The following is a 26,431-nucleotide window of genomic DNA, read 5'->3' as shown; positions in this document are numbered from 1 at the left end:
TCGGATGCTCACTATCATGATCATGACAATACACTTTTGCAGTCCATAGGTTAAAGATTGCAATAGTTTTATAACACGTCAAACAGGAAGCTAAAACAATTCTGGATGGACGGATGGACTCAATTCAATTCAGTTTTATTTGTACAGTGCCACAACACAACGTACATTATCTTAAGGCACTTTAGATAGTATGGTCGAACCCTTACAATATTACAGAGGACATGTTGGATGGATGGGTGATAACAGAGGTCCATCTGCCTCCATAGTAGCTCTGCCTCAGCAGTATGTTTGGAGACCCACCTGAGGAAACTCTGTTTTGTCTTGTCAGTGTGTGTTCCCTCGTCTCTCACCCCTTGTTGCTCACCTGTGACGATGACTTTGCAGATGAACCCACCAGTCCTAGCACTGACCAACAGGCCTGCTATGTACCAGCCCACTCTGTGGTGTCCGGTTCCCAGGCCTCCACTATGGCCATCCTCACTTCCACCTCTGTCTCCCCCACCCTCTTCTCCATCTCCTCCTTTGTCCGACTTCATTGTCAGGACTGCAGTGAGTCTCACTCACCCTCTGTAAATTCTGAAAGGCTGTAGAGTGGGCTAGCCCAACAGACAGTTTGCTTTCTGTTACATGTTTGAATTGGCACCGCCAGTGTTTTTGCTCCATCGGGAGAAATGTGTCCCCCATCTTGTCTTCATTTCCATTCAAGACTTTAAGCCGACACAGCTTAGCTCAGTTTAGGTATATCCAGAACTTAAACACAATATGTCACGGTAATCTTTTTATTATGTTCTTCATAAATTTAACCATTTAATCCATCCCCATCTCCTAATGTTATATTAATCAAACACTCATCTTCTTGTCACTTCTTATGTCACAACCTTAGATTGCATTTTGAAACCCTCTGTGTCATCCACCTCTCCCGTCCTCTCTTCTCCTCTCTGACTTGTGTTTTGTCCCTTCAGGCAGCATTAAAGGACGCCGCTCCTCTTACCTGCTGGCCATCACCACGGAGAGATCCAAGTCCTGCGATGAAGGCCTCAACACCTTCAGGGAAGAAGGTCGAGTCTTCTCGTAAGTCAGGAAGTCAGACGACACTCACACAAGCTGCAATCTTTTCATAGAAGTCTACCTTTAGTACATTTACCTATAGTATATATAGTCTCAGAGATGTACAGGTACACCGTATAGAGCATACTCCAACACTAATGCTGAAAAGGATCATATCCAAGTGGCTTTATGTCACTGTAGATGCAGATTTTCTAAATTACGTTGACTGTGTATAATATGTTTATTTCTCTGCTCAGATCAATTTTAAGATAATTCTGAAAAACAGACAACACTGTCCACAACACAGACTGTAAACAAAGGTGGACGCTTTTCACAGTGGGGTTCATGAACTATACTGCAGCAAGCCACCAGGGGCATACAGTCGATGGTCAACACTCGAGCTGTTGTTGTAACGTATTCACTTTCTGCTCCACAGCAAACTACCAAAAAGGGTCAAGAGCTTTTTCACTGATGGGGTAAGTCTTTGTAATCATTACACACCACATGGGGAGTATACGATAAAACTGAGAGCAGGCCTTGTCAGTGAAAAACAAATCCTAAAGTTGCATTGAGGCCAATAAATGTGAAGAACAGAAATATTTCCATGTTGAACAACCAAGTGCAACTAAAGTCAGCTTTTTCACTGTGGCCTATCCGACCTGACACATTAGATCAAATACCCTCCACTTCGACGTGAATTTTTGTGAAGAGGATTTTGAAATCCAGTATATTTTACACTCGGCCTGGCTTGACAAATGGTTAAAACGAAAAGAATCCCTTCATTCCCAGCTTCCATCTGTAGAGACAATACAATATTTGTGACCATGCAAACCAAAAAACAATGAACTCTATTGTAATGTAATGCGATGTCTGGCAAAAATGTTCATACACAAGGATGGAATCCTGAAATAGTCGACCAAATGGCCCTTTTTCTTGAAAGTATTTGAATTGTATTTGAAATCTTTAAAACTAGTGAAAGGAAAGGAAAGGATTATTAAAAAAATGTCCCACTGAAGTAGATAACAGACTGTATTTCCCATTGTGTGATAGGCTGTTTCTTTTGTTTAATCATTGAATTGTTTGTTTTCTTTGAGTTTAGCTTATATGTTTATTTGTTTGTTATAATTTAAAGCTCTAATATATATATATATATATATATATATAGTGACATTGTTATTACTGATTATGTGGCTGTTCCCTTTTTACGGTCTCCTCCTTGTGCTTCATTGTACTAGTAGTAGTAGTTAATGCCATACTTGTTACGTATATTTTCAATTAACTTTCAATTTAAACTTCAATATTATTTGTAAAATAAGGTAAGCTAATTGTCCCTGTCTTTGGCACAGTGCTGTGGTTCGTTGCTTTACATAAAGAAGCATTTTACATGACGATAAACATTTGCTTCACATACAGCACATATGCAGAAACACGAGAGTACAGTCTGTGCACCTGACATTGACACCACGTCAATTGAAAAAAATATCTCTAAAGAATTGAATATGATTAAAATGGTACAATACTGCGCATACATAGGCATACTAAGTTTTGCTGTATATTGTACTTTCTATATCTGTTGCATTCGTTTTCCAGCGAACAGTGTCAACCGTGAATGCTCTAACATCCCGGCACTGTGTTTCAGTCTCTGGAGAGCCTGCGAGCTCAGGAGGAGGCCCGGTCCAAGCGCCACTCCACCTCGGAACTGGGAACCATCACTTTCAGCGATGTGCGCAAGGAGGGCTGGCTACACTACAAACAGATCCTCACAGAGAAGGGAAAGGTATACTGCTTGTACACACGCACACATGCGTGTGCGCGCACACACACACACACACACACTTCAATAAGCCTGACGAGTCTGACAAACTGGCAGCAGATTTACCAGCTCACATCCGTATCAGTTTTTTCATGATTTCAGAAGAATGATAGGTTGATAAAAAGACCAAAAAATGTCTCACACTTCTGGACCTGCACCATATCTTTGGACATAGTTCTGAAACTATTGACGATACATATAGACTGTTGGATCCCCACCGAATCCCAATTATTTCGGCTACAGATTTCAAGCACTTAATTACAAATAAGCACATGAAGCAGTTTTTGCCTATTTGATGAATGTTTGCTGTATGTACTTTATTAATTCTTGCACTTTTGAGTAATATCTTCATGGTTGAATGCACTTATTGTAAGTCACTTTTGATAAAAGCGTCTGCTAAATTAATATAATGTAATGTAATGTACACAATTGGTGGTAGTTTCAGGTTTCGGTTACCAAAGAGCTGTTGGCTACCCCCCCATGAATCCACATTTAAATCTGCTATATCCAGGTTTTTTGTTTGGTTTCACACCAATACATATCATTCCCCTGAATATGCCAGTAGTTTTTGCGCAATCCTGCTGAAAAACAAACAGACAAATGGACGGGTGAAATCAGAACCTCCTTGACCTCCAACTCAGCATCCACTCATAGGCCTGCTTTTCCTAGCAGGGGAGGTTATTAAACGCACATCCCACTCCCTATTGTGGTCAGCTGTTTTTTCCACGTACTGTCATACCCTGTAATATGTAGATAGCATTAAGAAGAGTTGCCTCATGTAGACTTTTGTTCCTGAGGTTTTTCTTTCTGTCTCTCTTTGTTGCAGAAAGTCGGCGGTGGCATGAGGCCATGGAAGCGCGTCTTCTCCGTGCTCCGTTCCAATTTGCTCTTCCTCTACAAGGACAAGCGAGAGGCGGTCCTGCACGGGGCGGGGGCGGGGCCCAGCCAGGACGAGCACCCCCCGGTCGGCATCCGCGGCTGCCTGATCGACATCGCCTACAGCGAAACCAAGCGCAAGCACACCCTGAGGCTCACCACGCAGGACTTCTGCGAGTACCTGCTGCAGGCCGAGGACAGGGACGACATGCTGGCCTGGATCAGGGTCATCAGAGAGAACAGCAAGACCGACAACGAGGTTAGATCCTTTGCGCCTGGTTAGTCTTCGACACTTTGCACAGGCACAAACTAACTCCTGCTTCTCGTTAATCCTAGGAGATTGGTTTCTCAAGACAAGCTCTCATCAACAAGAAGCTGAATGATTACAGAAAACACAGGTCAGCATGGTGGATCACATTCAGTTCAAATCTGTCACTTGCCCTTTGTTTAATCGCAAGTCGCAGTAGCGCTGAGCTTTAAGTTTGTCGGAAAACAGTAAGTCAAATGGCCTTTTTTTTCTCCGAAAATGAACACTGACAAGGCAGCCATCAAAGGGTTCAAAGGAAATCATCTAATTACAATTTGTACTGTCTTCCTTTCCATCTCTTGGTGCAGTCTGACAGGTAGCAAGCCCGATTCCTCTCCCAGAGTTCACCGTATGATGCCCCCCTTCCTCCTGGCTAAGACTGACAACGCCTCAGTGAACCGCGCCTCCAGAGCTGGTGGGTATAAAAAAGTTGCTATGCTCAGTGTCCACCAACAGGGGAGTGCACTGTAGTGATCCGTGTGTCCGGCTCCAATCGCTTTGTTTCTGGGCCAGTACTCAGGAGTTTTTCCATGATTATTATCATGATAAATATCACAATTTTCTTTTTTTACAGGTAGTGAAGTGGTGCCTCTCCATATTCCGGGTTTCGTGCCTTTTTTCAAAGTTCCATCATGGCAAGAAATTTGACTCAAAGAGTAAAACAAAACTCCCACAGAAGTGGGTGGCAGCCATGTGGGACCCTTTTTATTGGCAAATGACTGGGTCAACTTGCCCCTAATATGCACATAACATTTATTAGTCGAGTATTTCAGGGGCAAAATGAAGACGAGGAGAGGATCTAGAGTGTGATGTCTGCCCGATGAACAGTGAATAACTGCTCTGTGCCTGAGCGACATTGTCCCACAGAGCTGCATGTAGACTTTACATAACCTTTACTAATGTTATTTCAAATCTGTGGTTGTGTGTGTGTGTGTGTGTGTGTGTGTGTGTGTGTGTGTGTGTGTGTGTGTGTGTGTGTGTGTGTGTGTGCGTGCGCGCCCACTCAGATGACTACAAGGCATTGTGGGGCATCAACCTCATGAAGAAAGCCAAGAAGACAGGCAGTCCGAAGGCTTTTGGAGTGCGACTGGAGGACTGTCAGCCCGCCGTCAACCACAAAGTAAAAACCCTCAATGTTTTATAATGAACAACTACGCCATGAACAAACCGCACGATGGTAGTTGCTGGGGTTCAACGTTTTTTTTCTTCTTCATTTTTTAATGTTCATGCTGTGTTTTGGACCAAGATACATACACACTTACATCGCGCTGGGCTTTGTGTTTGTGTTTGTCCGTATTTGCTTAAGCACAAACACAAGTGATCACTCAGATTTAGTTTCTCATCATCACTGTAATTTACATCAAAACAGGCCTGCTGACTGACTATTGGGCCTGCAAAGCTTATGTATCCATATTAACATTTGGAGAATTACTCAGACACTTGAAATCAATGCAGCCTTTAGTGACATCGTGTCAATGACCTCGCTCAGACCTGGTATCAACATTTGTCCCGACGTCCTCTGACCTGCTACAGTTTCACAGTGAACCAAACGTGTTTTTTACACTTCTCAGTGCCCGTATGTTGATTACACTGACCTCCACATATTGATTTCTAATTTTTTTTCAAATGGGTAAAATCATATTCCATGGTAAAGCTGTGTGCAGCAAATGGATTCCCTCCCGTTAACTATATTGATTATTGGAATAATTTTGATTTAAGTAGAACATTTGAAAAGACACAACTAAACAGTCAGGTCATTTTCTAATTTCTCTTTGCTGCTCTTTGCTACACCTTCCTGCTTTTTCCTTTTCATTCTATCCATTATCTCTCCTTCCTGCCCCTCATCCACCACACCTCTGGCCTCGCTTCACGCTCTCCGCAGTTTGTCCCTCTGACAGTGGAGATGTGCTGTGACATGGTGGAGGCGACGGGTCTCGAGTACACCGGCATCTACCGGGTGCCCGGGAACAACGCCATGGTGTCCAACCTTCAGGAGCATCTCAACAAGGGCATGGACATCAACACTGCTGAGGAGGTGTTCTACCTGATTCTTTCAAACATAATAATAATAATTACAGTATGGTCTTGCATGTCTCAAAAGAAGGCAGTTTGACTTGAACACCAGGTGCCAGATGACACGTTATTTTTATTCTTCAACGCCAGATGTTCTAAACCTTGCCTCCGTCTGTCTCCACAGAGATGGCAGGACCTGAATGTAATCAGCAGCCTGCTAAAATCGTTCTTCCGAAAACTGCCTGAGCCTCTGTTCACTGACGGTGAGACCAGTCATTTGTTTTCTGTGAGGTGTAGCATGATCATAATGAACGTGTGTTAAAAAATAACACTGCCACTGGATTATTTCCGCAGTTTGGATACGAATAAAAAGGATTTATTTTTCCCCACCAGATCAGGATCTTAGCTAAAGACACCTCCTGCTGTTTGCATGTGGGAATTATACTTAGTGTTGAAGCACTCCTTCTCCTTCTCTCTACCAACAGACAAATACATTGATTTCATTGACGCCAACCGAATAGAAGACGCAGAGGACAGACTAAAGACCATGAAGAAACTGGTATCTGTCAAACAGCAGCAGAATTTTAGGGGATGAATGTCATAGATTCTCTCGGTTTCCTTTTTTAAATCTTCTGTGCTTCACCCACCTCTTTCTTCCCTTCCTTCTTTATCCAGCTCCACGACCTACCAGATCATTACTACCACACGCTCAAGTTCCTGGTGGGCCACCTCAAGAAGGTGGCAGATAACGCTGAGAAGAATAAGGTAACCAAACCACCTCTAATCAGCTAGTTAGGTTTTTGTGTGCGGACAAGCTGTGGACAGGTATTACGGCCGGACATGACATCGTTTTGGATACAATTTTCAGATGGAGCCGAGAAACTTGGCTCTGGTGTTTGGTCCCACTCTGGTGAGGACGTCAGAGGACAACATGACCGACATGGTCACTCACATGCCTGACCGCTACAAAATAGTGGAGACGCTTATCCTGCATGTAAGAACCAGAATTCTATTCATCGCAAGAAATGCGGAACCATTTAAAAACCAACCCGTTTGCACTGACACTGCGTGTTGTTACTCCAACAGTGTGACTGGTTCTTCAGTGATGGAGCAATCGATAAAGAGGAGAAGGTATGTTGTCGTGGTTTTGAGAATTGTTAATATAATAGGTGTCCTCATCCCTCATCCATACTTTTAATCTCGGTTTTTCTGTGCAAAAAAGGCCCCGGAGGATAAGCGGGACATGCAGCCTGTGCCCAACATTGACCATCTGCTGTCCAACATCGGCAGGCCGGGCATGCCAGGAGAGGCATCTGGTGAGGATGAGTCATAATCTGACATTGAATTCTCACAGAGACACGTGTTTCGCTTTGGGAAATTTCATTTGTTTTTCGCTTATTTGACAGTCAGTTTGCTTTTAAAGAAGCTGTTTGACTATAGTTAGGAGGCCGCACCCAAGGTTTGTACAGGCAAAATGGAAAAAGTGGTCATTCTGTAAACTGTTTGCACTAACGACTATGTATCATTGCTGTGTGTTTATACGTTCTTACTGTGTAAGATAGCTGTGCATGTTTGGATGAATCCACTATGAGCCCATGGACCAAACTGAGCTTTGGCCCTTTATTGACACTGATTGGTCCTCTCTCTGTACAACATGTGTATATGTATGTGTAAGTCATTGGGGCTCTAACCCTGAAGGGGCCGACCCTTCTGTGTTTGGGATGGTATATCATTTTTATTTCTCTTCTGCGCCACCTCAAATTGCCGTGACGTGGAAGGAGCTCGAGACATGACACTTGGCCCGCTAACTGGAAAGGATGTGCATGTGCTCTACAAGAAATAGGATCACAACTTAGCTCAATGGTGGCACTGTAATCAACGGTCAAAATAGTGATGCCACCATGTTTTGTGGACCTCCAGGCCCTTGACACCAAGGTGGCTGACGTCTGCAGGAAGGCTGATGTTGTTCATTCAGTCAGATAGTGCTTGTTTTTTTCACAAATACCACCTTCAGAATAATCACTCAGCTGGACGTGCATGTAAAGAGAGGTCTATAACTCATCTTCTCCTACACAAGGCCACAATCTTATCAAGATCCTTGTACAACTCATTCCTAATTAAATAAGTGCAATTGGCAATAACTGTATAGAGATCCAGCATAGGCAATTGTGAAGTTAGTAGATAAGTAAACATTACACTGCCTTTCCACGTGATCATTTCAATTTTCAACTGCAGTTTCGGACTGCACAGTGTACACACATTACAACTGTACACCCTCCCCAACAGACAGGGGCCCCTAGGGTTCCCTATCCTATGCAGGCTGGAAAGCAAACCAGGTGCTGGTGGGCTCACACCCTTTCAGCTGTGGGACATAGTAGCAGATATCACGATCAAACCCGCGGGAGTGGAGACTTTGTGTTGCTTCACCAGGGCAGAATTTGTCTCATTTGCTTACAGATCGTTGGCACATCTACACTTCAACTCTACCTTTACCTCAAAAGTGACAACCCAAGTATTGGCAGTCATTATTGAACCAAATCAAAGGTCTTTGACAACAGGCCCTTTTTGCATATCTTTTTGGACATAGAATAATAATAACATAATGATATTGGATATAAATTTGACCATAGGTATTTATTTGTAAATCTCAGGGAAAAGAGTTGTATGGCATAAGGATAACTAATGCTAATAAAAACTATTAACACTTAATAATATATTAATCTAACATACCTCCACATTCTCATTCATACCTTACTGTTAAGGCCGCACATCAGTGGCCTTATCAAGTCCGACTCAGCTCAGTGTCTTTCTTTCCCAGTAAAACTCTGTACTATCCAGCTGTTATGTTTCTGCCTGTGGATACTCATGTTTCCCATTTTTTCTCAATTTCTCTCTTTTTCTGCACCTTTGTGCACTCGTTTCCTCTAGCTGAGACAGTGGATCAGCCTCTTCGGTAGGAACAGGTCTTCTCCTTGTGTTGTGTGTTCCTTTTGCACTTGGATTGATTAAGCCCATTCATTTTCTTTCCACCATTTTTGGTTTTCCTCCCAGCGTACCATAACCCCTCTACCTTGATGGTGTTAAAGGCAAATTCTAGCCATTGTTGCAACTTAAAATAAAAAACCAAGAACATTGCAGTCATTTGCCTGCTTTTCAAGATGAATCATGAGATAATGGCTAGAGTTCTCCTGAAAGGTTGCACTACTGGTTTGTGTGTTGTGATTATCCTGTCATCACACCTTTGTTCCACGTGTTCTACTGCTGCCACTTGTTTGATGATGACATGGTTCTAATTTACATCTCATTCTTTTCTGATAGATTCCACTACCAGTGATTCACTTAAGTCAAAGGTAAGCATGAAATACCTTACTTGTACTTATATTCTGGAATTAAGATCATGGATTATGAATCATGAAGTATGGTGTTTCATCATAATTAAATGACTGGGATTTCAACCTTTCAGCATTCTTTAAGCTCCAAGAAAGACCTGAACGCCAGGGACTTAATGCCCAAGTCCATCATCACTGCTGTGACTCGAAAACGTAAAAAATGCCTCAGTGTCCACTTGCCAAGCAGCAGTGCCGATGAGGACTCCGAGCATGAGCCATTCAAAGCCATTAACTATAGGGGAGGTGAAGGAGGAGGAGGAGGGGAAGAATTTAAAGGGGAGGAAGAGGTGGTCAAAGGAGAGCATATTCCCAAAAAAGAAAAATGGGATGAAAAGGGAAATTGTTTGAAAAATGCAAAAAAAACAGCGGAAAAAGATTCATTGGTAGAGGGAGAAGAGGCTGGAAAGGACGTGGAGAAGGAAATGGCCAATGGAACACCAAATTCCAAACGTGAGAGCATGCAGAGAATGACCTTGCCGGGAACTCAACTGCAGCGTCGCCCTCACAGTTATCTTTACTCACATCCTCACATCCATAACCCACACCCAATACCTTCACCTGTGATCAGTCCTCCTTCCCACTTAAGATCTGACAGTCTGGCAACAGGACGGCCGACAGTCCCTTTGTGGATCTCCCCCACAAGGCTGCCCAGCCTCTACCATGCTTCCAGCGTTCAGGGGAACCAGCAGGCAGACCGGAACCAGTCAGCACCGGTCCGCTACAGGAAGACCAGAGGAGGGCGGACAAGGGCGGTGTCCATGAATCTGGACCTTGAGCTGGGCAGGAATGATGACAGGTTTGGAGGATGGAGAGCGGAGAGGGTAGAAGTGATTAGAGTTATTGAAGGAGCACCAGGTCAGCATGGATGCGTTGGGGTTCCTCAGGGATCTATTGTAGGCCCCAAGCCAGTTCAGCAAATAGATCCCCTCCCTCGTCTTACCCACAGGGCTCCCCCTCCCTCCTCCTCTTCCACAGGATGGACAGATCAAAGCTCCCTGGGAACTTCCACTGTAGTCCTGAGGAGATCGGCACTGGACCCACGGGACAAGATGAGAGCGCGTCGTCGCCATACCGTGGTAGTTTAACCTGACTGGTTCATCTACTAATGCAATTACCAAGTGTCGCTGTTACTTAAGCTCTCCGTCATGTTAGTTGAATAGTTGGAGATGTAATCCCACACTATAGGAATTCTATGACACTGTGAGTAGCTTTTGAGATTCATTCCAAAATGACATCAGCACCAACAACAAGGAAATTTTACCCTTTAAATTCTTTTTAAAATACTAATTTTTAACCCTTTACTCACAGTATTACTGTGTTGTCATGGCCCCTTTAAATTGTGCAAAGAACATTAGGGTTATTATTATTAGTTCAGAGTTGTTAGTAGAAAATACCACAATCCTGGTGAAAATGGATGTAGTCAAAGTAAGGAACTTGCATTAACTGTACATAGTGGCTTTAACATTTTTTCTAAAATACATTTTTGGAATGATCTTCAAATCTCAACTTAAATTGATGAATGATAATAATAAATGCAGAATTAAAATTAACATAAACAAAGTTTTAACTCCAGGGTTCCAGCAAACCTACACCAGCAAACAACTGAACAAAGTCATGCCATGTTTTAATTCATTTTTCATCCCCCACTAATGACTAATGGCTTTGATGAAATCCAAACAGGGAAACAGCACAGTGCACTAATGTAGTTTCAGTTTACTTCTCTGCCTTTTACAAGCTCTTCGAAATCCTCCCTTGGACCTACAGTGAACTTCAGTGAAAACAATCTCGCTCTCTGGACGATGCGACTTGGGCATTATGCCAAAGCTTCCATGGACTAAAACAATGCATGCATGGGGTCAGTGACTTAAAAAAATATGCAAAGCCTAAGTGTTCAACACAAGCCTGTTGTTCTTCCCTCTGTGAGTGAGCGCACGCGTGTTCGAAGAGACAAGTCAGAGTTTTGAGGATACTGATGCCTGTTTTGTCAGAGTAAGTGTTTGAGGCAGCTATGTGAAGTTATGCCAAAATTATTTTCTTTTCTGTTTGGGTAATTGTACAGTGTGAGCGGCATGAAGTCGTAGTGAGCAACGAGAAAATCTCCAGTGTTACCCCAGGTCATCCAATATATCAGTGTTATAAAGATAGCATTGTCATGGAAGCAGATAGACGTGAACAAATAACCTCCTTAAATCCCAAACCACAGAGTCTTACCTGGGTGATATTTTTGCATTTTTCCTTTTCATATTTTCGGTGTTTTGCTCCATTTCAAGAACGTCAGAGTCTGAAAAAACAGACGTGTACTTTACTGTACGTGGGTGACTGTGCGTGGACCAATTTTGTAACAGTTGTACAAAGCCTTGTTAACTTAACCTGTGTATATAAATATTATACATAATATATTAAATTATTTGTTTTGGAAATGGGTTTGCATGTATTCATTTGTATCTAAATAAGGGGTATAAAGGAATACAAAGTGAATTTGTTTTTTCCCAGAATGACAATGATTAGTAGATACCGATACCACCCCTTTGTCCAGATCCAGGGCAAAATTGAATGGGTTCTTACTCAGCCCACGTCCCATCTTTGGACCAAGTTTCATGGAAATCAGTTTGGTCGTTTTTGCATAAAAAAATGCAGCCGTTTAAAACAAATGGACGGGGGACGAAAACATAATCTCCGTGGAGTTCAAAGTTTTCTGCAAAGTTGTCCGTCTGCCAAGCAAATCAACTGCTGGTATCATGAATGTCATCACAGTTAAACAGACATTTATCTGTCCCAACTACCATTACCATTCACGTCCAGCTGATGATAGAAATCCAGCATCTTACGGCGCATTCCACAGACCTGACACAGAAAGGTCAGTGGACCAGTGGATAATGGTTATAATGGTCAGTTTCTAAAATCAGCTGTATGATGTCCTGGTCAGACGTGAAAGAGGTTTGACCAGGCTTTGACTATAACTTTCATCATGTCAGCAGGGTTACCTACAACGGGATTCAGAAAACCTTTGTTAATAATTTGAGTTTGAAAGAGCATACTGTATACCTGACAGTGAGGGCCCTAATGGGAGACACTGTCCAGTTGCATTATGGGAATAAAAAGAGGATGTAAAATTCTTAGAGCTTGACTTATACTAGCAAATGAAATTTAGCCTCAGCTGCTTTGCCTTTGATCACTCTTTCATTTTTTTCCCCCCTGTAGTGAGTTCCCCAACTTAAGACAAGGGCAAGGAAAATGGCCTTTAAAAACCTAGAACTTAAAAGGGGATCTCTCGTTAATTAAAAAAAGGTTCAAACCCAATAATTTGTTGCGCTGTGTTGTACGTTAAATTTGACATTGAGACTATATAATCTATCACTTTAAAGAGAAAGTGTTTTGGGGGATTTTTGCAAATTGATTAGAAAATCCTAAATCTGTCATTTACAAAAGCATTCAGACCATTTACTGTGAGCTTGTCGGTTGCTTTGATTATCTTCAAGAACAGGATGGAGTTCAGCTGCTGGAGGGATGACTTTCTGATAAATGTTTGTGTACTCTTCTTATTGTATGTCGCTTTGGACAAAAGCGTCTGCTAAATGAATGTTATCGATCTCATCAGCTCTCCATCAATCAGACCAGGTCATGTTAGAAGGGACAGACTGAAAATACTGAGTAAATGACATGACAGAATATTACTGTTGAGAAACTAGAGGCCCCAACTTTAAGATCCACAACTGCTGCCACAGACTTAAGACAGTACAGTCGCCTGTTAAATATGGATTTTGTAATGCGATCAATGACAGTTATCATCTCAGTCAGTCAACCCCTTCCTGTCTACAGTGAACCTGACCTGCCAGCCAATATCAGCCCCACCCACCCCCAGACCCTCAAAGGATTAAGTGGGATTCAATGTATTTAGTAATTGTTTATGAGTCACAGTAGTTGAAAGTTCAACATGTAACAAAAGAATCTGATTTTGAAAACGGTGATATGGGATTCACAAAAGGAGATGCTGAAGTTTCACTTTGATTAAATAGTTTGGATGTATAGTGCATTCAGAAAGGATTCACTTTTTTTATTTATTGTTGCAGCCTTGTATTTTATTATCATTTATTATTATTATTACTATTATTGTTTTAACATTAGGCTGCAACTTAACAGAATGTGAATAAAGTGAAGGGGGTCTGAATGCAATGTCATGTACAGGCAGTCAAACAGATGAGAGGGACCAATGGAAACACGATTCCAATGTGACATTCACAATTCAGTGTCATATTGTAGTAATATTATCACATCTACATAAGATCTGTAGACCCGCTCGATCACAAAGCAGATTCCTTCTGCTGCATTGTCCAGATAATATTCCAAAGATGTTTGAGCTTATGGAAGCAAAACCAGAAGAAGGGGAAAAATACAATAACATAGTCCAGAGTCTTTAATTAAGACTCCTCATAATCAGCAGAAGCACTTCTCCGGTTTTGATCAGTGTCCCGATCCTCCTGCCCAACACAGGCCGGGTCGTGAAAAGTTTAAATAAAGATTCATTTGCTGCATTGAGTAAGAGGACTTTTCTGGATCCTGAGGTGTACAACTCAGCCAGATACAGTCCACAAAGTTCTCTGCCTCCTCGCGGTGCTCAGGATGGGGATGGGGGTGGGGGTGGGGTGAACTCTTACTGGAATTCTTTCTGTGGTAGAAAAGTAACTCCATGCCCCGATGGGTCGCTGTGGCTGAACGGCGTCATATTCTCCCCCCTCACGAAGACGTGTGACTTCTCCTCTGGGCTTTCCTCAGCAGGTAGAACACGCCCTGAGCCACAAAGGGCCACACCAGGAAGAGGAGGGCGGTCTGACCCGACACATCAAATGGCCACCACCACTCCTCCTGAGAGGGGGGAAAAAAATCAATGGGTTCATTAGTCATCGTGGAGAAGTCAACCAGGAGCTCACACAACCCTGTTTCAGCCCTCACCCTTGAATCAGCCAACAGATATATTGTTCAGGCTCTAATTAATAACGAATGACTTAACACAGCTCTAACCCAACACTTGCACTAACACATGAGTGTAGAGGTTGGTTTTCTGCCAAGGTTTAAAAAAAAAGCAACATTTAATAACTCAATTGCTAATAAAGGTATTTCTTCATTGTGACACTTTGTCAGACAACCTGTAAAAGACTCGAGGTTTCACTTCCAGACCATTTCCAGAGCTTTTAATCTCACAGCATCAATGCGTAGCCAATGACAAGGTGAAATGAATATACTTCTTCCCAAGATCAAGCATGAACTTTCAAACCCACATCCAGAGGTGAGTTAGAAGAAAGATTCTCCTGACTAGCAGGTTTATGAACAATATTTCAGACGCTGCTTGTCTCTTACCTGCTGATGTGACGCTGTGGTTGCACACTGCAGACAGGGTCCCCACTCTGATCCCTGAGCCTGTCACACACAGAGCAACAGTGATGTCAGGGAACCGAGGACGGCTTCAAGAGTAAGTCTGGTGATGTTCTGGATTTTTATTCTTGTCCACAAATCCCGTGTGCTGAGGCAAATCAACGTTATTTTCTTCAGAGTTAGTCAGAACAGAATGACCGTGATAGAAGAGCTTACATGTGTGGCGGCCAGCCTCTCCACCACCTCCAGCCGGTCCATCACACTCCTCATGTCCTCTCTGAGCCTTCGTAGGGCTACGATGATCTGCTGCTGCAGGTGGGTATCGTGGATCCTCTCTGCCCCGCCCTCTGAACCGTCCCCTCCTCCTCGTCCAGCGCCGCCGCCGCCGCCACCACCACCTTGGCCCCCCCACCTCGGGCCGCCCTGAGGAACACCACCTACGGACCACAACATAACCCTGATTTATGAGACGAGCGTTTCACGTGGCAGTGTTGTGTCTTTAGAATCGCTGGTTGCAGCTTACGTTCTCTCCAGTTGGGGTGGGAACGCTCCCGCTCGCTTTCTCGCCTTCTGCTGGGAACCTGATCCTTCCCATTACCCCCTCCCTCTCCACCTTGACCAGCTCCGGCCTGTCGGGCCTCCTGATGGCATATTGCCTCCAAGGATTCATGGCCGTTCTGAAAACCGTTGGACTTGACAACTGGAATCTGTGAATTAAAATCCATCTTTGAAATAGTCTTATTTGCATAGACTGTAATATGTGCAAATGGACACTTCTCAAACTTTTAGAGTTAACCATGTACACTTTGTCACCGGCGCTTCTTCCACAGGATGTGAGTGAGTCATACCTTGATGTTACTGAGTTGCTCCACTGAATCCACAGAGTCACAGAAGACCTCGCTCTCTGAGTCGCTGGTCAACACTAAACCCTCGGACACACCCAGGTCTGCGGCGGCACAACAAGCATTTCACATAAACGTCAAAAGATGTCTTTGATTGTTTGTGGCTCAAAAACGTTCATGAAGTATTGCTGTTTTTCTTATGGTCTGTTTCTCCCTGTGGTTCTGACATTTTCAATATATTGCTTAGGAGCTAGATGCTCTTAGGCTTTTGATTGATGAACTCAGAGGTTGCAATGATAACATTCAATTTTCATCATTGTGTCTCACCTCTTCCGAAATGTTGGCTGTGATCTTTAAAAAAAACAAAAACACCTGGAAGCATTTGTCTTCACTCAAGTTGTTCTAACAGGAAAACGGAATTTCAAATATTAGACGAAGAGGAGAGGTGTGGACAGGACACTTACGTACCATTAGGGATGGTGTTGGCAGTGATGTCTATCACCTCAACCTGGCTGAAGTCCCGATCTGGATCCTCCGGAAGAAAAGAATCTTCGTTAGGCCCCGCCTGCTCCTCATCCTCACTCTTCTTCTCTGCTGGTCTTTCAGCTTGCTCGCTGCCTTTAAGACCTACAGTGACAGACCAACACTCCTCAATGTAAATTCGCACTGACAATAGTTGACAAGTCACAACAGCTACATTTAGTTACTATAAAACTGAAAGAAAATGGAAACTGCTGTGCCCTATTTTTGGCCACTTGGGGGATGGTGGAAAAGCTGAAAACACAATATAAATGTCATCACTATTAGGGTTGCAACTAAAGATTATTTTCATTATCGATTAATCTGTTGATTACTCGATTCGTTGTTCGGTCCATAAAATGGTGAAAAATGTTGATTGTATTTCCCAAAACCCTGTGATGAGGTTTTGTTTTGTCCACACACAAAAAAAGATTTTGTTTACTGTCATAGAGGAGCAAAGAAACCAGAAAATATTCAAATTAAAGAAGCTAAAATCATAGAATTACATACATTACAACATAAAACTTCCTGAACAGATGAATCGATTATCAAAATAGTTGCAGATTAATTTAGTAGTCGATTACAAAGCGATTAACGGTTGCAGCTCTAATCACTAGAAATGTTATATCATTCAATTTGAAATGAAAGCAAACATTTTCAAACTATCTAACCTGGGAGATATTAAATAGTGCTGCATTTGGTTGAGCTCAAGAAAAGAAACATAAATAATTGTGTGTCACAAATAAAAAAAACAACAAAAAAACAGCTAAGCTCAGTACTTGGCCAAACAAAGACCCCTAACTGTGAGGTGTGAGCGGTTTGTGAAGTTACTGGAGCTGAAGAAAGACCATTAGACAGACAAACTTTACTGTCCATCACCAGTGCACCCTCCAGCTGCTCGGTTAGTGCTGGTGAAAGGCAGACCACCAGGGTCACTGACCTTCTCCAAGTGTGAGCAGAGACCCTGGAGGCTGGGGCATATCGTCGATGACCAGGTAGAGAGGCTCGAAGTGGTGGAAGAGTGAGGCCGTCTTCTCGTTCATGGGCATGGTGTTGATGACCTGCACATCAGTGGAAAACTTTATTGATCGCTGTTAATTACAAAACAGTGCCCGTGTTAATCTGCCCAAATTGTATTCATCTCGTTTTGTTTAATGACCCACTTCATTTTCACAATGTTACCGTGAACTGATTTGATCAAGGAGAAATTTATCAATTGATCAGATTTATTTATTTATTCCTCGATTCAATCATTTATCTGAGGCTTTTATGTAAATGTAAATCTAACTTCACGTGACTAATATTACCTGCAGATGGAGATTCAGATGCTGTCAGAAATGCCATTTTCAATACCGAGCTGAGATATATGATTGCAAATCAATGAATCTGTTGTGTACCTCCTGAGCTACTTTCTTCATCTCGTCCACATACGCTGCCATGGCGCTCTCACTGCTCATCTTCCCCAGGCGGCTCCACGCATCCCTAACACAGACACCAGTGCAACCGGTCAAACACGGGGCTGCCATTTCACACTGAAACAGAACACACTGGTAACTGGTAATACTAACATGAGCGAACTAGGGGTCGACCGATTATCTTTACCAATATTCACCATTTTTATGGTTTTCGGTCATTTTTTGAGACGATTTGCCGATAAGATAATTTTATAATGAAATGTGCTACTTGGCTCTGATGCAGCCACTATCACTACTCTGAACTTTAACAATTTCCCGTCCATGTTTGTTTGTTTGTTCAACTTCACAGTAGTGCTGCTGACAGCTCCTTGAACTTTGTGTGTTACGGTCATGTTGAAACGTTCTCTGAATTAAACATGTGCTTTAAGGCAATTCAACAAAGTTATGTGTTAAAGGGCCCATATTATGCCCCCTTATACACAAGTTACATTGGTTTTCAGGTGTGTGCACTACATGTCTTTTGCCATTCCATGTCAAAACACCTAAAGGATCAAGCCACACAGCACCCTCCTCTTTCTGTATAAACAGCCCTGTGAGACTATGGTCGATTCCAGCGCTTTCCTGCTCACATCTCGCCCCCCTCCCTTCGTGTACTGCAAAGCCCCGCCTCGCTCCTCCCCGGGTCTGCTGCCCAACTACGGCGTTGCGCTACCATGACAACAGTCGCACGTGACAAGGCACAAACGCGACGTAGAGACCCGGGAGGCACAGCGAACACGTTCTCCATAATTACACATGGAGCAGATTAGGGCTGGGCGATAGAACGATAACGATATGTATCGCGATAGACACGTTATCAATAGAAAATGCGTTCAATAGAACGTTTCGATAATGTTTTTGTCCTCTTTGGAAGAAACTGGAGCAAAGAGTCTAGCTACGCCGGCCGGCCGCTAGTCTAACTTTGCCATGCCCGCTGTCGTCATTCGCTTGCGGGGAGAAAATGATGGCGTAGACGCGATCTGTTTTGCCACACTTCAAGGGGGGAGGTGCTGCTCAGGTTGGGGGAGTGGTTGCCCCAGTAGCAGGAGTCAACTTACGTCACTTGACGCCCGGGCTGTGAATGGCTCGTTTACAGACCGTCTGCACGATCAACCCAAACCACGAATCAACGACTCATTGTTTTCTTTTCATTCTCCGTGGGCTGGCAGACACCCCAGATAACCAAATATACGTGGAGACAGGCTGAAAAGGTGCCTGGAGCATAATATGGGTCCTTTAAAAGCGCTGTCGGTAGGATTGGGAGAAGTGTGGACTTAATCTCAGAATTCGAAATCCAACGACTCCTGCTCCCTCGCCCTGGCTCTCCGCTGCACTTCGGTTCTACCTCCACAGCTCCTCCCAGCCCGCTATGCCCGTGCACGCTACCATGGCAACCGAAACCAGGCAAGGTACGTAACATGACGTCCGCACCGGTAAGAAGCTAACCTGAAGCTAACACGGACTACTGTCGACATTGTTAGACTATAAGACGCCTTTTAGTTACCGTTGCCTCACGTTAATTCATGTGACTTTTTGTGAAAACAACATCGTCAGTGTTTTTGAGGGCGACCGTAAATCAGTTTATATTAGCTTGTTTACGTACCTAGCATTAGCTAGCACGTTAGCTAGCACGTAAGCTACTACAGTGTTACATGTAGGCCTGTAAATGAACAGCTTTATCTTCACATACATCATTTGTTGCTTTGCAAGATGACTGACACTTTTTATCTATATTTTATAACTTTGAGACTGGTATACTGGACTCCAATGAGGAAGTGAACACGGCTGCTTCGATGAGCAGTCGAACAAGAAGAGGGAGTCGCCTATGAGGCGCACCAGGCAGCGGCCATGGGAGACGGGGCAGAGGTCGGCGTGTTGGCCTGACACCCGAGGACCTGGGAGCCGAAGACACAGCTGATCTTCATGTGAAGAGCCAGTTGGTCCCTGTCGCTTGCACTGGTTTCATCCCAAGATGGTTTAGCTTCAACCTCAGTATTTGCTTTTCAATAAAATGTATTTTGAAAGTGATTGGTTTCTCATTGCATAAATATACAACAATGGGAAGATTACTTCATATTTTATCATTATACTTTTTGAATCAATTCAAGGCATTACAAATCAATTAAATTGGGGTAATCAGATTCACTGGTTCAGTACTACCAATGCAGTATCTCAAAGAAAGGCATAACAAATTTATTAAAGTACACAATGATGTAATATTGTCAAGCTTTATTTTGCACATGAATAAAATACAGTAGGTGTGCTGAATATTCCGTCCTCAGCTGTTCCCTGAGCAAAGTCAGCATCTGTGGAGAAAAGCAACATGAGTATGTGAAACTATGATCCAGGAAAAAATATTCCTCCTTACAAATTCATCACGCATTTGCAAATTCAGTACATGAGTGTGACTGTAGCCACAGCTGGGAATATCGACATATACTTAGCATTTAGCATTGCACGGGATGCTACGTTTGGTGATAAATAGTGATAAGGTTTTAAACAGTACAACACTGATGGGGGAGCATTCAGCCGTGAGAGCACAGACAACGACACATGCATGTCTGGAAAACTCTCAAAACCGATTAAACGCATGGATACAAACATATTTTCAGCTATTATGCAATGTGTACCTAGAACCAGCAGTCTGATTACAACAGCACAGGAGCATATGGTCACAGAGTGCGACAATAACACGGAAAATAAAAGATAGATGAAACAGAATATTACCGGTCAAGCAGAACGCATCGTTTGTGATTCCGTTAGCTCTCGTTGCTTCTGTGGAGCTGCTCCGATGTTTGCATCTGCTTGATCTGCTTCCTTCTTTTTAGCTCGTTTTTGCCTGTGGTCTTTGTCGTATATGCAGTTTCTGGCATAGGAGCCGGGCAGTTTTTTTTATGCTTGGCTTCTCTCTGCCACGGTGTTTTCAACCTAACTCGCTTACTAGCTTCTGCTGCTAGCTCCTCGTTGCCAAGACGTGAGCTTGGTCGTGACCGAGCGAGTGAGTGTGTGCACAGGGACTGAGCAGCGCAGATCTTACCCGGATGATTGACAGAGCGGAGAGACGCCCCCTGGCTGCGATTGGAGATTTTTGTTCGGGCGCAGTGGATTCTTGAAAATGGCATTAAAGGCAGTTGGGGGAGCTGAATGACCCATGTGATCTGTCTCACATATTACTACCAGGATATAGCGACAGTTTCAGCAAATAGGAAAAAAAGTTATTTTTGCAAATCCTACCGACAGCACCTTTAAGAGTTTGTGTATCCACATTTTTGATGCATTTTGACACATTTTTACTGCAGACAAATGCAGTTTCTAATAGCGGTTATCGGCCTCTCAGATTAGTAATAATTGATATCGGCCCTGAAATATGGAATGCCGTTTTAGCCAATATTAAATAAATGAATAAATACACAAATAATGGAAATGGAAATAAATTGAGGGAAATAAATAAATGTGACATTAGGAAATAAGTCTCTTGAAATAAATAAATGTGGACTTATGAAATAAAAGTCTCTTGAAATAAATTAAAGTAAAACCTATTTATTTATTTAACTGATTGACTAATTAAAATATTTATATTTACACTTATTTATATATTTATTTATTGCCTCATTTATTTATTTCAGGATGTATTTCATAGACATATTTATTTGTTTTGTGTTATTATTTTGTGTTTGTTTATTTATTAATTTATTTAATATTGGCTAAAACGACATTCCATACTGAAAAAGCCATATCAGTCGACCCCTAGAGCCATAGACAGGGCTTCGATACCGCGGCTACTTGGCATGATTACTGCTGAGCAGACTCTGGCTCCAAATGACGTCAAAAGCACAAGATGACGGCCACGTATCTGATATATTTTAGATTCATTTTTGTTCAGTGGGAGAAAGTAAGTACGTATTTAACCAGAAGGTCGGCAGCTCGATCCACGCTTCCCCCAGTCAGCGTGCCGGAGTGTCCTTGGGCAAGACTGACATGAATACATACTTTTATTTATCCATTCAATTTTAAATAGAATCACATTAAATTAAATAAAAAAACGTAAAAAACTCAAATTGCCTCTGACGGCTCTAAATAGCAGCGCCGTATAAATGTGTGTGAATGGGTGAATGTGACTTTTGCTGTAAAGCGCAATGAGTGGTCGATAAGACTAGATAAGCTCCATTTATCTTTATATACAGTCTATGGAGTTAACCACGGTGCTTTTCGCTATACTTTTCTACTGCTGTTATTTCAACTTCAAGAAAACATGCATTTTCAAAAATTATGTGCATTTGTGTAGCCCTAATGTAACGGTTTTAGGATTGATGATGTTAATATTTGTGCTTACCAAGATTACCAAAAATCAAGTAAATAAAGTAAAACATCAACAACATATCAGAACAGAGAATGCACCAAAATGTAAAGTTAATTCAGTATCCAGGATTATCTGAAATACATACTTAGGGCTTCCTCTAGTGAACTGAATGTGGGCTTTCACCTCAGGATGAGACCAAACTCTACGGGTGAGGTGATGACCATTCCTTTGAACACAGACTACTTCAATTTGCTGCAAATCCGACTCATCCTCAGAGTCAAAACCCAGTCAAACAATTACACTCATCATTGTTTGCTTAAAATTTATCCCCTGGATATCTGTCCCTGTATCACAGCCACTGCTACTGGGTGACAAGCTGCAGTTGATGGGTGTCGGCGCGTCCACTGTCTCCTGGATCACTAACTACCTGACAGGCAGGCCGCAGTTTGTACGACTGGGCCGTGTTCTGTCTGACGTGGTGGTGAGTGGTACAGGAGCTCCAAAGGGGACTGTGCTGTCTCCTTTCCTGTTCACCGTATAAACCACTGACTTTAAGTACAACTCTGAGTTTTGCCACTTGCAGAAGTTCTCTGATGACTCAGCAGTGGTTGGGTCTATATGGGATGGACAGGAGGGAGAGTACAGAGCGCTGGTGGATGGGTTTGTGGAGTGGGTGGGAGCAAATCACCTGCTGCTGAATGTGGACAAGACCAGAGTGATGGAGATCGACTTCAGGAGGAAGAGAACAGCTTCACAGCCCCTTTTCATTCTGGGGGAGGAGGTGGAGACAGTGGAGGGCTACAAGTACCTGGGAGTCAACATCGACAATAGACTGAACTGGAAAACCAACAGCCTGACTGTGTACAAGAAGGGGATGAGCAGACTCTACTTCCTGAGGAAGCTGAGATCCTTCAATGTGTGCAGCAGGATGTTGGAGATGTGCTATCAGTCTGTTGTTGCCAGTGTACTGTTATTCACTGTGGTCTGCTGGGGGAGCAGCATCGGAGCCAGCGACAGGAACAGATTGAACAAACTGATCAAGAAAGCTGGCTCCGTAATAGGCTGCAAGATGGACGCGTTTGAAGCTGTGGTGGAGAGGAGGACTTTGAACAAACTGTTATCCATCATGGATAACCCGGACCATCCTCTCCACCTCACACTGGACAGACAGCGGAGCTCCTTCCCCAATAGGCTGATTCAGCTTCGCTGTCACAAAGACCTTATGCCACAAGCCATAAAACTATACAACACCTCATTTCTGGCTGACAGATAGACCTTGTTCCACTGGCAATAATTCATGTAAATTCTGTGAATTTATCATTCTTATTTTCTATATTTTTGTTGGCAATTCGTATATTTAAAATTTATTGTGTAAATATTGTACATATTTTTTAATGTGTGATGTGTGCTGTGTGAAATGTGCTGCTGCTACACCAGAATTTCCCAGCTTGGGATGAATAAAGTATTTATCTATCTATCTAGCACACACTTTGCTCTGTTGAAGCCGTCTTCCAGGGTAGCAGTCCTGACAGGTAGCGGCCGGCTGCGTTACAACTTAGATGCAACAGTCAACCAGAGTTGTACATGTAATGAATTATTACTCATTAAATCAAATAGTACTTCTGCTGCCAACTGACAAGGGCGGCAATGTTTAATCTTTTGGTCAACTTACGGCGCACATTGCTAATGCTGACAAGGCTAACGCTGACACACACACACACACACACAAACAGTCTACAATGTGTAAGGAGAACACTTATCAGAGCAACTGAGCAAATAGTTTGTCTGTAACCAAAAAGTTACCCAATCTAATTACAGAGTAATATACAAGTGCACACTCGTACACACCATTTGTAGCGACCCACTGGGTCCCAGAATCCGGGTCTGGACGCTGTACAGGGTCCGCACACTGCCTGCTTGTACAGACTGTAGAAGCGCAGCATCACCTCATAGGAAGGACGGTACGAGCCTGTAACATAACATACATTTATGAGTGGATAGTTACCAAAATATTATAGGCCACAAAATGAAAAATAAAAAAGTGTATCAATTAAAGACAGATGGGCAACTGGCAGACCTCAAGTCAATTTCCAAATATCAATAAATTGTTGGTTTCACAGGCGTTGGGAGCAAGCGGCCCATTTGACCACATTTGAACCGGATCCCCACCGTTTGAGGGCCCTCCCTCAAAATGCAAGGGGCTTATTGCCAAGGAACTGCGGTCTCGTCTGGTCTCGCCCGTCATGCCAACTGCACACGACGAAGACAGACACGAGCCAAAACAGAAAACTGGACCGAGACAATCGTCACCAAGCACAAATACTTGGAAGGGAGCATGTTTTGTTTCGTTGTGCACACGTAACGGCGGTCAGCTAGCCGAGTGCCGTGTGTGTGTGTGCGTGTGTGTAAACCTCACTCGCTGACACGTGAAGTGACGTGCTACCGCAATCACTAGTACCTGTGGGTTTAGCCTTGCTGCTAGTGCGTTTGTCTCACAGAACAGACCTCATCAGTTCGAAGCCCCCCAGAGACAAATAGATTAACTTATGCTTATGGAAGCATTACTAAATGCATTTGAATATGGAAATAAAGATGTTGGTAAAATAAACTTTGATTACCCGATTATATTTTGTTGTATTCAATAATTTAGTAGCTTTAATTGCCTAATTGAATGAGGGGGTTACAGTATCCTACTGGTGGAAGTCAGAGCCACAATCTGGCCCTCTGGTAGTGCGGAGAACATTTTTGTGGCCTTCTCTATCATCAGAGTTGCCCATCGCTTGTCCAAGAGAAAGACACTGTCAGCGCTCTATTAACTAGTGGACAATAGTGTTGGGCTGATGATGGCTGACGATGATGATGCCCCCCCCCAGATCACTGGGTAGTTTACAAGCACAGACCAGCCCAACTGTCACTGTGCATTGCTATTAGGAGCTTGTATTATGTTTGCTGACACACTTAAGAGACTTTAAAATCAGCAAGTTTGTAGTGAAGTTTGTCTCTACACTCTCTCTGTGTGTGCAAGAGAGCTCAGCATGAATCCCAGCTACACTAACAGATCCACTGCTAGAAGGCTTCTGTTCTGGAAACAGGACTTTATGATAAAATCAACCCTACAATTACAAAGATTACGGGTTTCATCACCTCGTTTACAGTGTTCACTGGCAGCAGGCTTCCCGCCACATGGCGCGTGCGACAATGTCACGGCTGTAAAATGTTACGTACCATTCTTAGGGAGGTTGTGGATGACATCCAAAGCAGCCTGAAACCGTTTCTGGTGATCGACCGCGGGCTCTTCCATTGCTGGGACTGGCATGACACCTCGACTTTTCTTTTTTTTCTTTTTTTTTACAATCTACCAGGCCGGACACAGACGGAGCTGGAACAGCACACAGACGTAGATGAAGCCAGAAAAGACAGTTGGGAGAGTGAGATCAATGACTACAATTATGCGACAAGCATTATGATCCATGTCACACGGAACACATGCACATGTGACATAAAAACTGCGACGGGCTCATATAGCTCAGAAAATAGGACTTCATGTTTGAGGTTGATCACAATCCACATCAACAGCAGTTGGGGGTTTTGAAAACTGATCTCTAAAAATTGATAAACAAGCGTCCGGATTAAGCAGAGACGCCCTTGGCAGCAGTTTTACTGTCGCTCCTTCGGTGTGTCACATCTCGGTGTGACCCTCCTCCTCTGTGGCAGAGGGGAAGGTTTTCTGAGGATCATTAGACGTAAAGCGAGTGTGATTTTCTTTCGTTCCTTTTTTTCCTAAACAAGTCTGTGAACGCGTCACAGACTTGCCTGTGATTTCCATGAAGCAGCTTCTGGTTTGTGGTTAAAATGTTTGGTGTTGTGTTTCAATGGCCGTCAGAGAAAAAAAGAAAACACTAAATTGCACAAAAAAAATAAAGGGCCTGTGGCCACCTACTTTCACAAGTTTACAGAGCTGCTTCCTCGCCGATTTACGCGACCTTCACACCGAACACACTAAACGCAAACATGAGCCACTGCTGCGTGTCTACGACGGGAGACGTCACGTGGCCGAATTCAACCGTTGCATAGATAAGATTTTTTTTTTTTTTTTAAACACCAGGACGCGAAGTTTTTAGGATGTGGGGGCTAGCCCGGCTAGCTAACTAGCTCGCTAACTCGTCTTACCTCAGCGAGTGTGTCCCGCTGCCGGCCATCAGCGACACCGCGCGCACAGCACGACACCGTCACGGAGCCCTCCGTGGTGCCACCCGCTTCCGGGTTCACGACTGTACAGTGGCGAACACGGGTTACCTGCGCCCACCTGCACCGGGGACCTGGGACTGCCCTATCCCTCCTGGCTGCGCCGGTCCGGTGTGGGCTTTTCTAATGCAAACGACTTCCGCGTCACGTCGCGTCGCGTCGCGCGCGTCACGTGACGAGTGCATGACCGCGCCTACGTAGCCGTTTAAAGCGGCACTCTTATATACATAAATCAGGACAGCAGAAAGACAAGAGA

At 43.4% G+C, this 26,431-nt stretch overlaps 2 protein-coding genes across 13 annotated transcripts in view; one reads left to right on the top strand and one right to left on the bottom strand.

The window, feature by feature from the left end:
* Window positions 1–11,865, top strand: part of LOC118286978 (rho GTPase-activating protein 23-like) — a 56,618-nt gene extending 44,753 nt beyond the window's left edge. For 6 of the 7 annotated variants that reach the window (XM_047327528.1, XM_047327526.1, XM_035611648.2 and 3 more), the window contains exons 8-24: window positions 385–549; window positions 963–1,071; window positions 1,484–1,523; window positions 2,687–2,824; window positions 3,687–3,995; window positions 4,073–4,134; window positions 4,352–4,458; window positions 5,051–5,163; window positions 5,926–6,078; window positions 6,241–6,319; window positions 6,542–6,615; window positions 6,732–6,821; window positions 6,925–7,050; window positions 7,143–7,187; window positions 7,279–7,372; window positions 9,375–9,406; window positions 9,520–11,865. In XM_047327528.1, the coding sequence (XP_047183484.1) occupies window positions 385–549; window positions 963–1,071; window positions 1,484–1,523; window positions 2,687–2,824; window positions 3,687–3,995; window positions 4,073–4,134; window positions 4,352–4,458; window positions 5,051–5,163; window positions 5,926–6,078; window positions 6,241–6,319; window positions 6,542–6,615; window positions 6,732–6,821; window positions 6,925–7,050; window positions 7,143–7,187; window positions 7,279–7,372; window positions 9,375–9,406; window positions 9,520–10,530 (2,747 nt within the window). In that variant the 3' untranslated portion in view covers window positions 10,531–11,865. The remainder of the gene's footprint in view (window positions 1–384; window positions 550–962; window positions 1,072–1,483; window positions 1,524–2,686; window positions 2,825–3,686; window positions 3,996–4,072; window positions 4,135–4,351; window positions 4,459–5,050; window positions 5,164–5,925; window positions 6,079–6,240; window positions 6,320–6,541; window positions 6,616–6,731; window positions 6,822–6,924; window positions 7,051–7,142; window positions 7,188–7,278; window positions 7,373–9,374; window positions 9,407–9,519) is intronic. The other variant, XM_047327527.1, reaches the window with a different exon arrangement.
* Window positions 11,866–13,336: 1,471 nt separating this feature from the next.
* On the bottom strand, window positions 13,337–26,334 carry acbd4 (acyl-CoA binding domain containing 4). 6 transcript variants are annotated; one of them, XM_035611650.2, is made up of 12 exons: window positions 26,101–26,332; window positions 25,156–25,309; window positions 23,779–23,899; window positions 17,574–17,658; window positions 17,117–17,237; window positions 16,126–16,284; window positions 15,985–16,008; window positions 15,664–15,761; window positions 15,339–15,522; window positions 15,032–15,252; window positions 14,801–14,860; window positions 13,337–14,308 (listed from the first exon to the last, which is right to left on the bottom strand). In XM_035611650.2, the coding sequence occupies exons 2-12, from the start codon at window positions 25,244–25,246 to the stop codon at window positions 14,180–14,182; spliced, it is 1,293 nt and encodes a 430-aa protein (XP_035467543.2). In that variant the 5' UTR covers window positions 25,247–25,309; window positions 26,101–26,332; the 3' UTR covers window positions 13,337–14,179. The 6 variants fall into 6 exon arrangements, with proteins under 6 accessions (XP_035467543.2, XP_047183485.1, XP_047183486.1 ...); XM_047327529.1 differs by lacking the exon at window positions 26,101–26,332 and adding an exon at window positions 25,871–26,013; XM_047327530.1 differs by lacking the exon at window positions 15,985–16,008 and having other exon boundaries at window positions 26,101–26,330.
* Window positions 26,335–26,431: the final 97 nt, after the last annotated feature.

Source organism: Scophthalmus maximus, chromosome 16 (assembly GCF_022379125.1).
Source record: "Scophthalmus maximus strain ysfricsl-2021 chromosome 16, ASM2237912v1, whole genome shotgun sequence".
NCBI classification, from domain to species: domain Eukaryota; kingdom Metazoa; phylum Chordata; class Actinopteri; order Pleuronectiformes; family Scophthalmidae; genus Scophthalmus; species Scophthalmus maximus.
The sequence above is the reverse complement of the archived record's forward strand: the minus strand, read 5'-3'. Positions and strand labels throughout refer to the sequence as shown.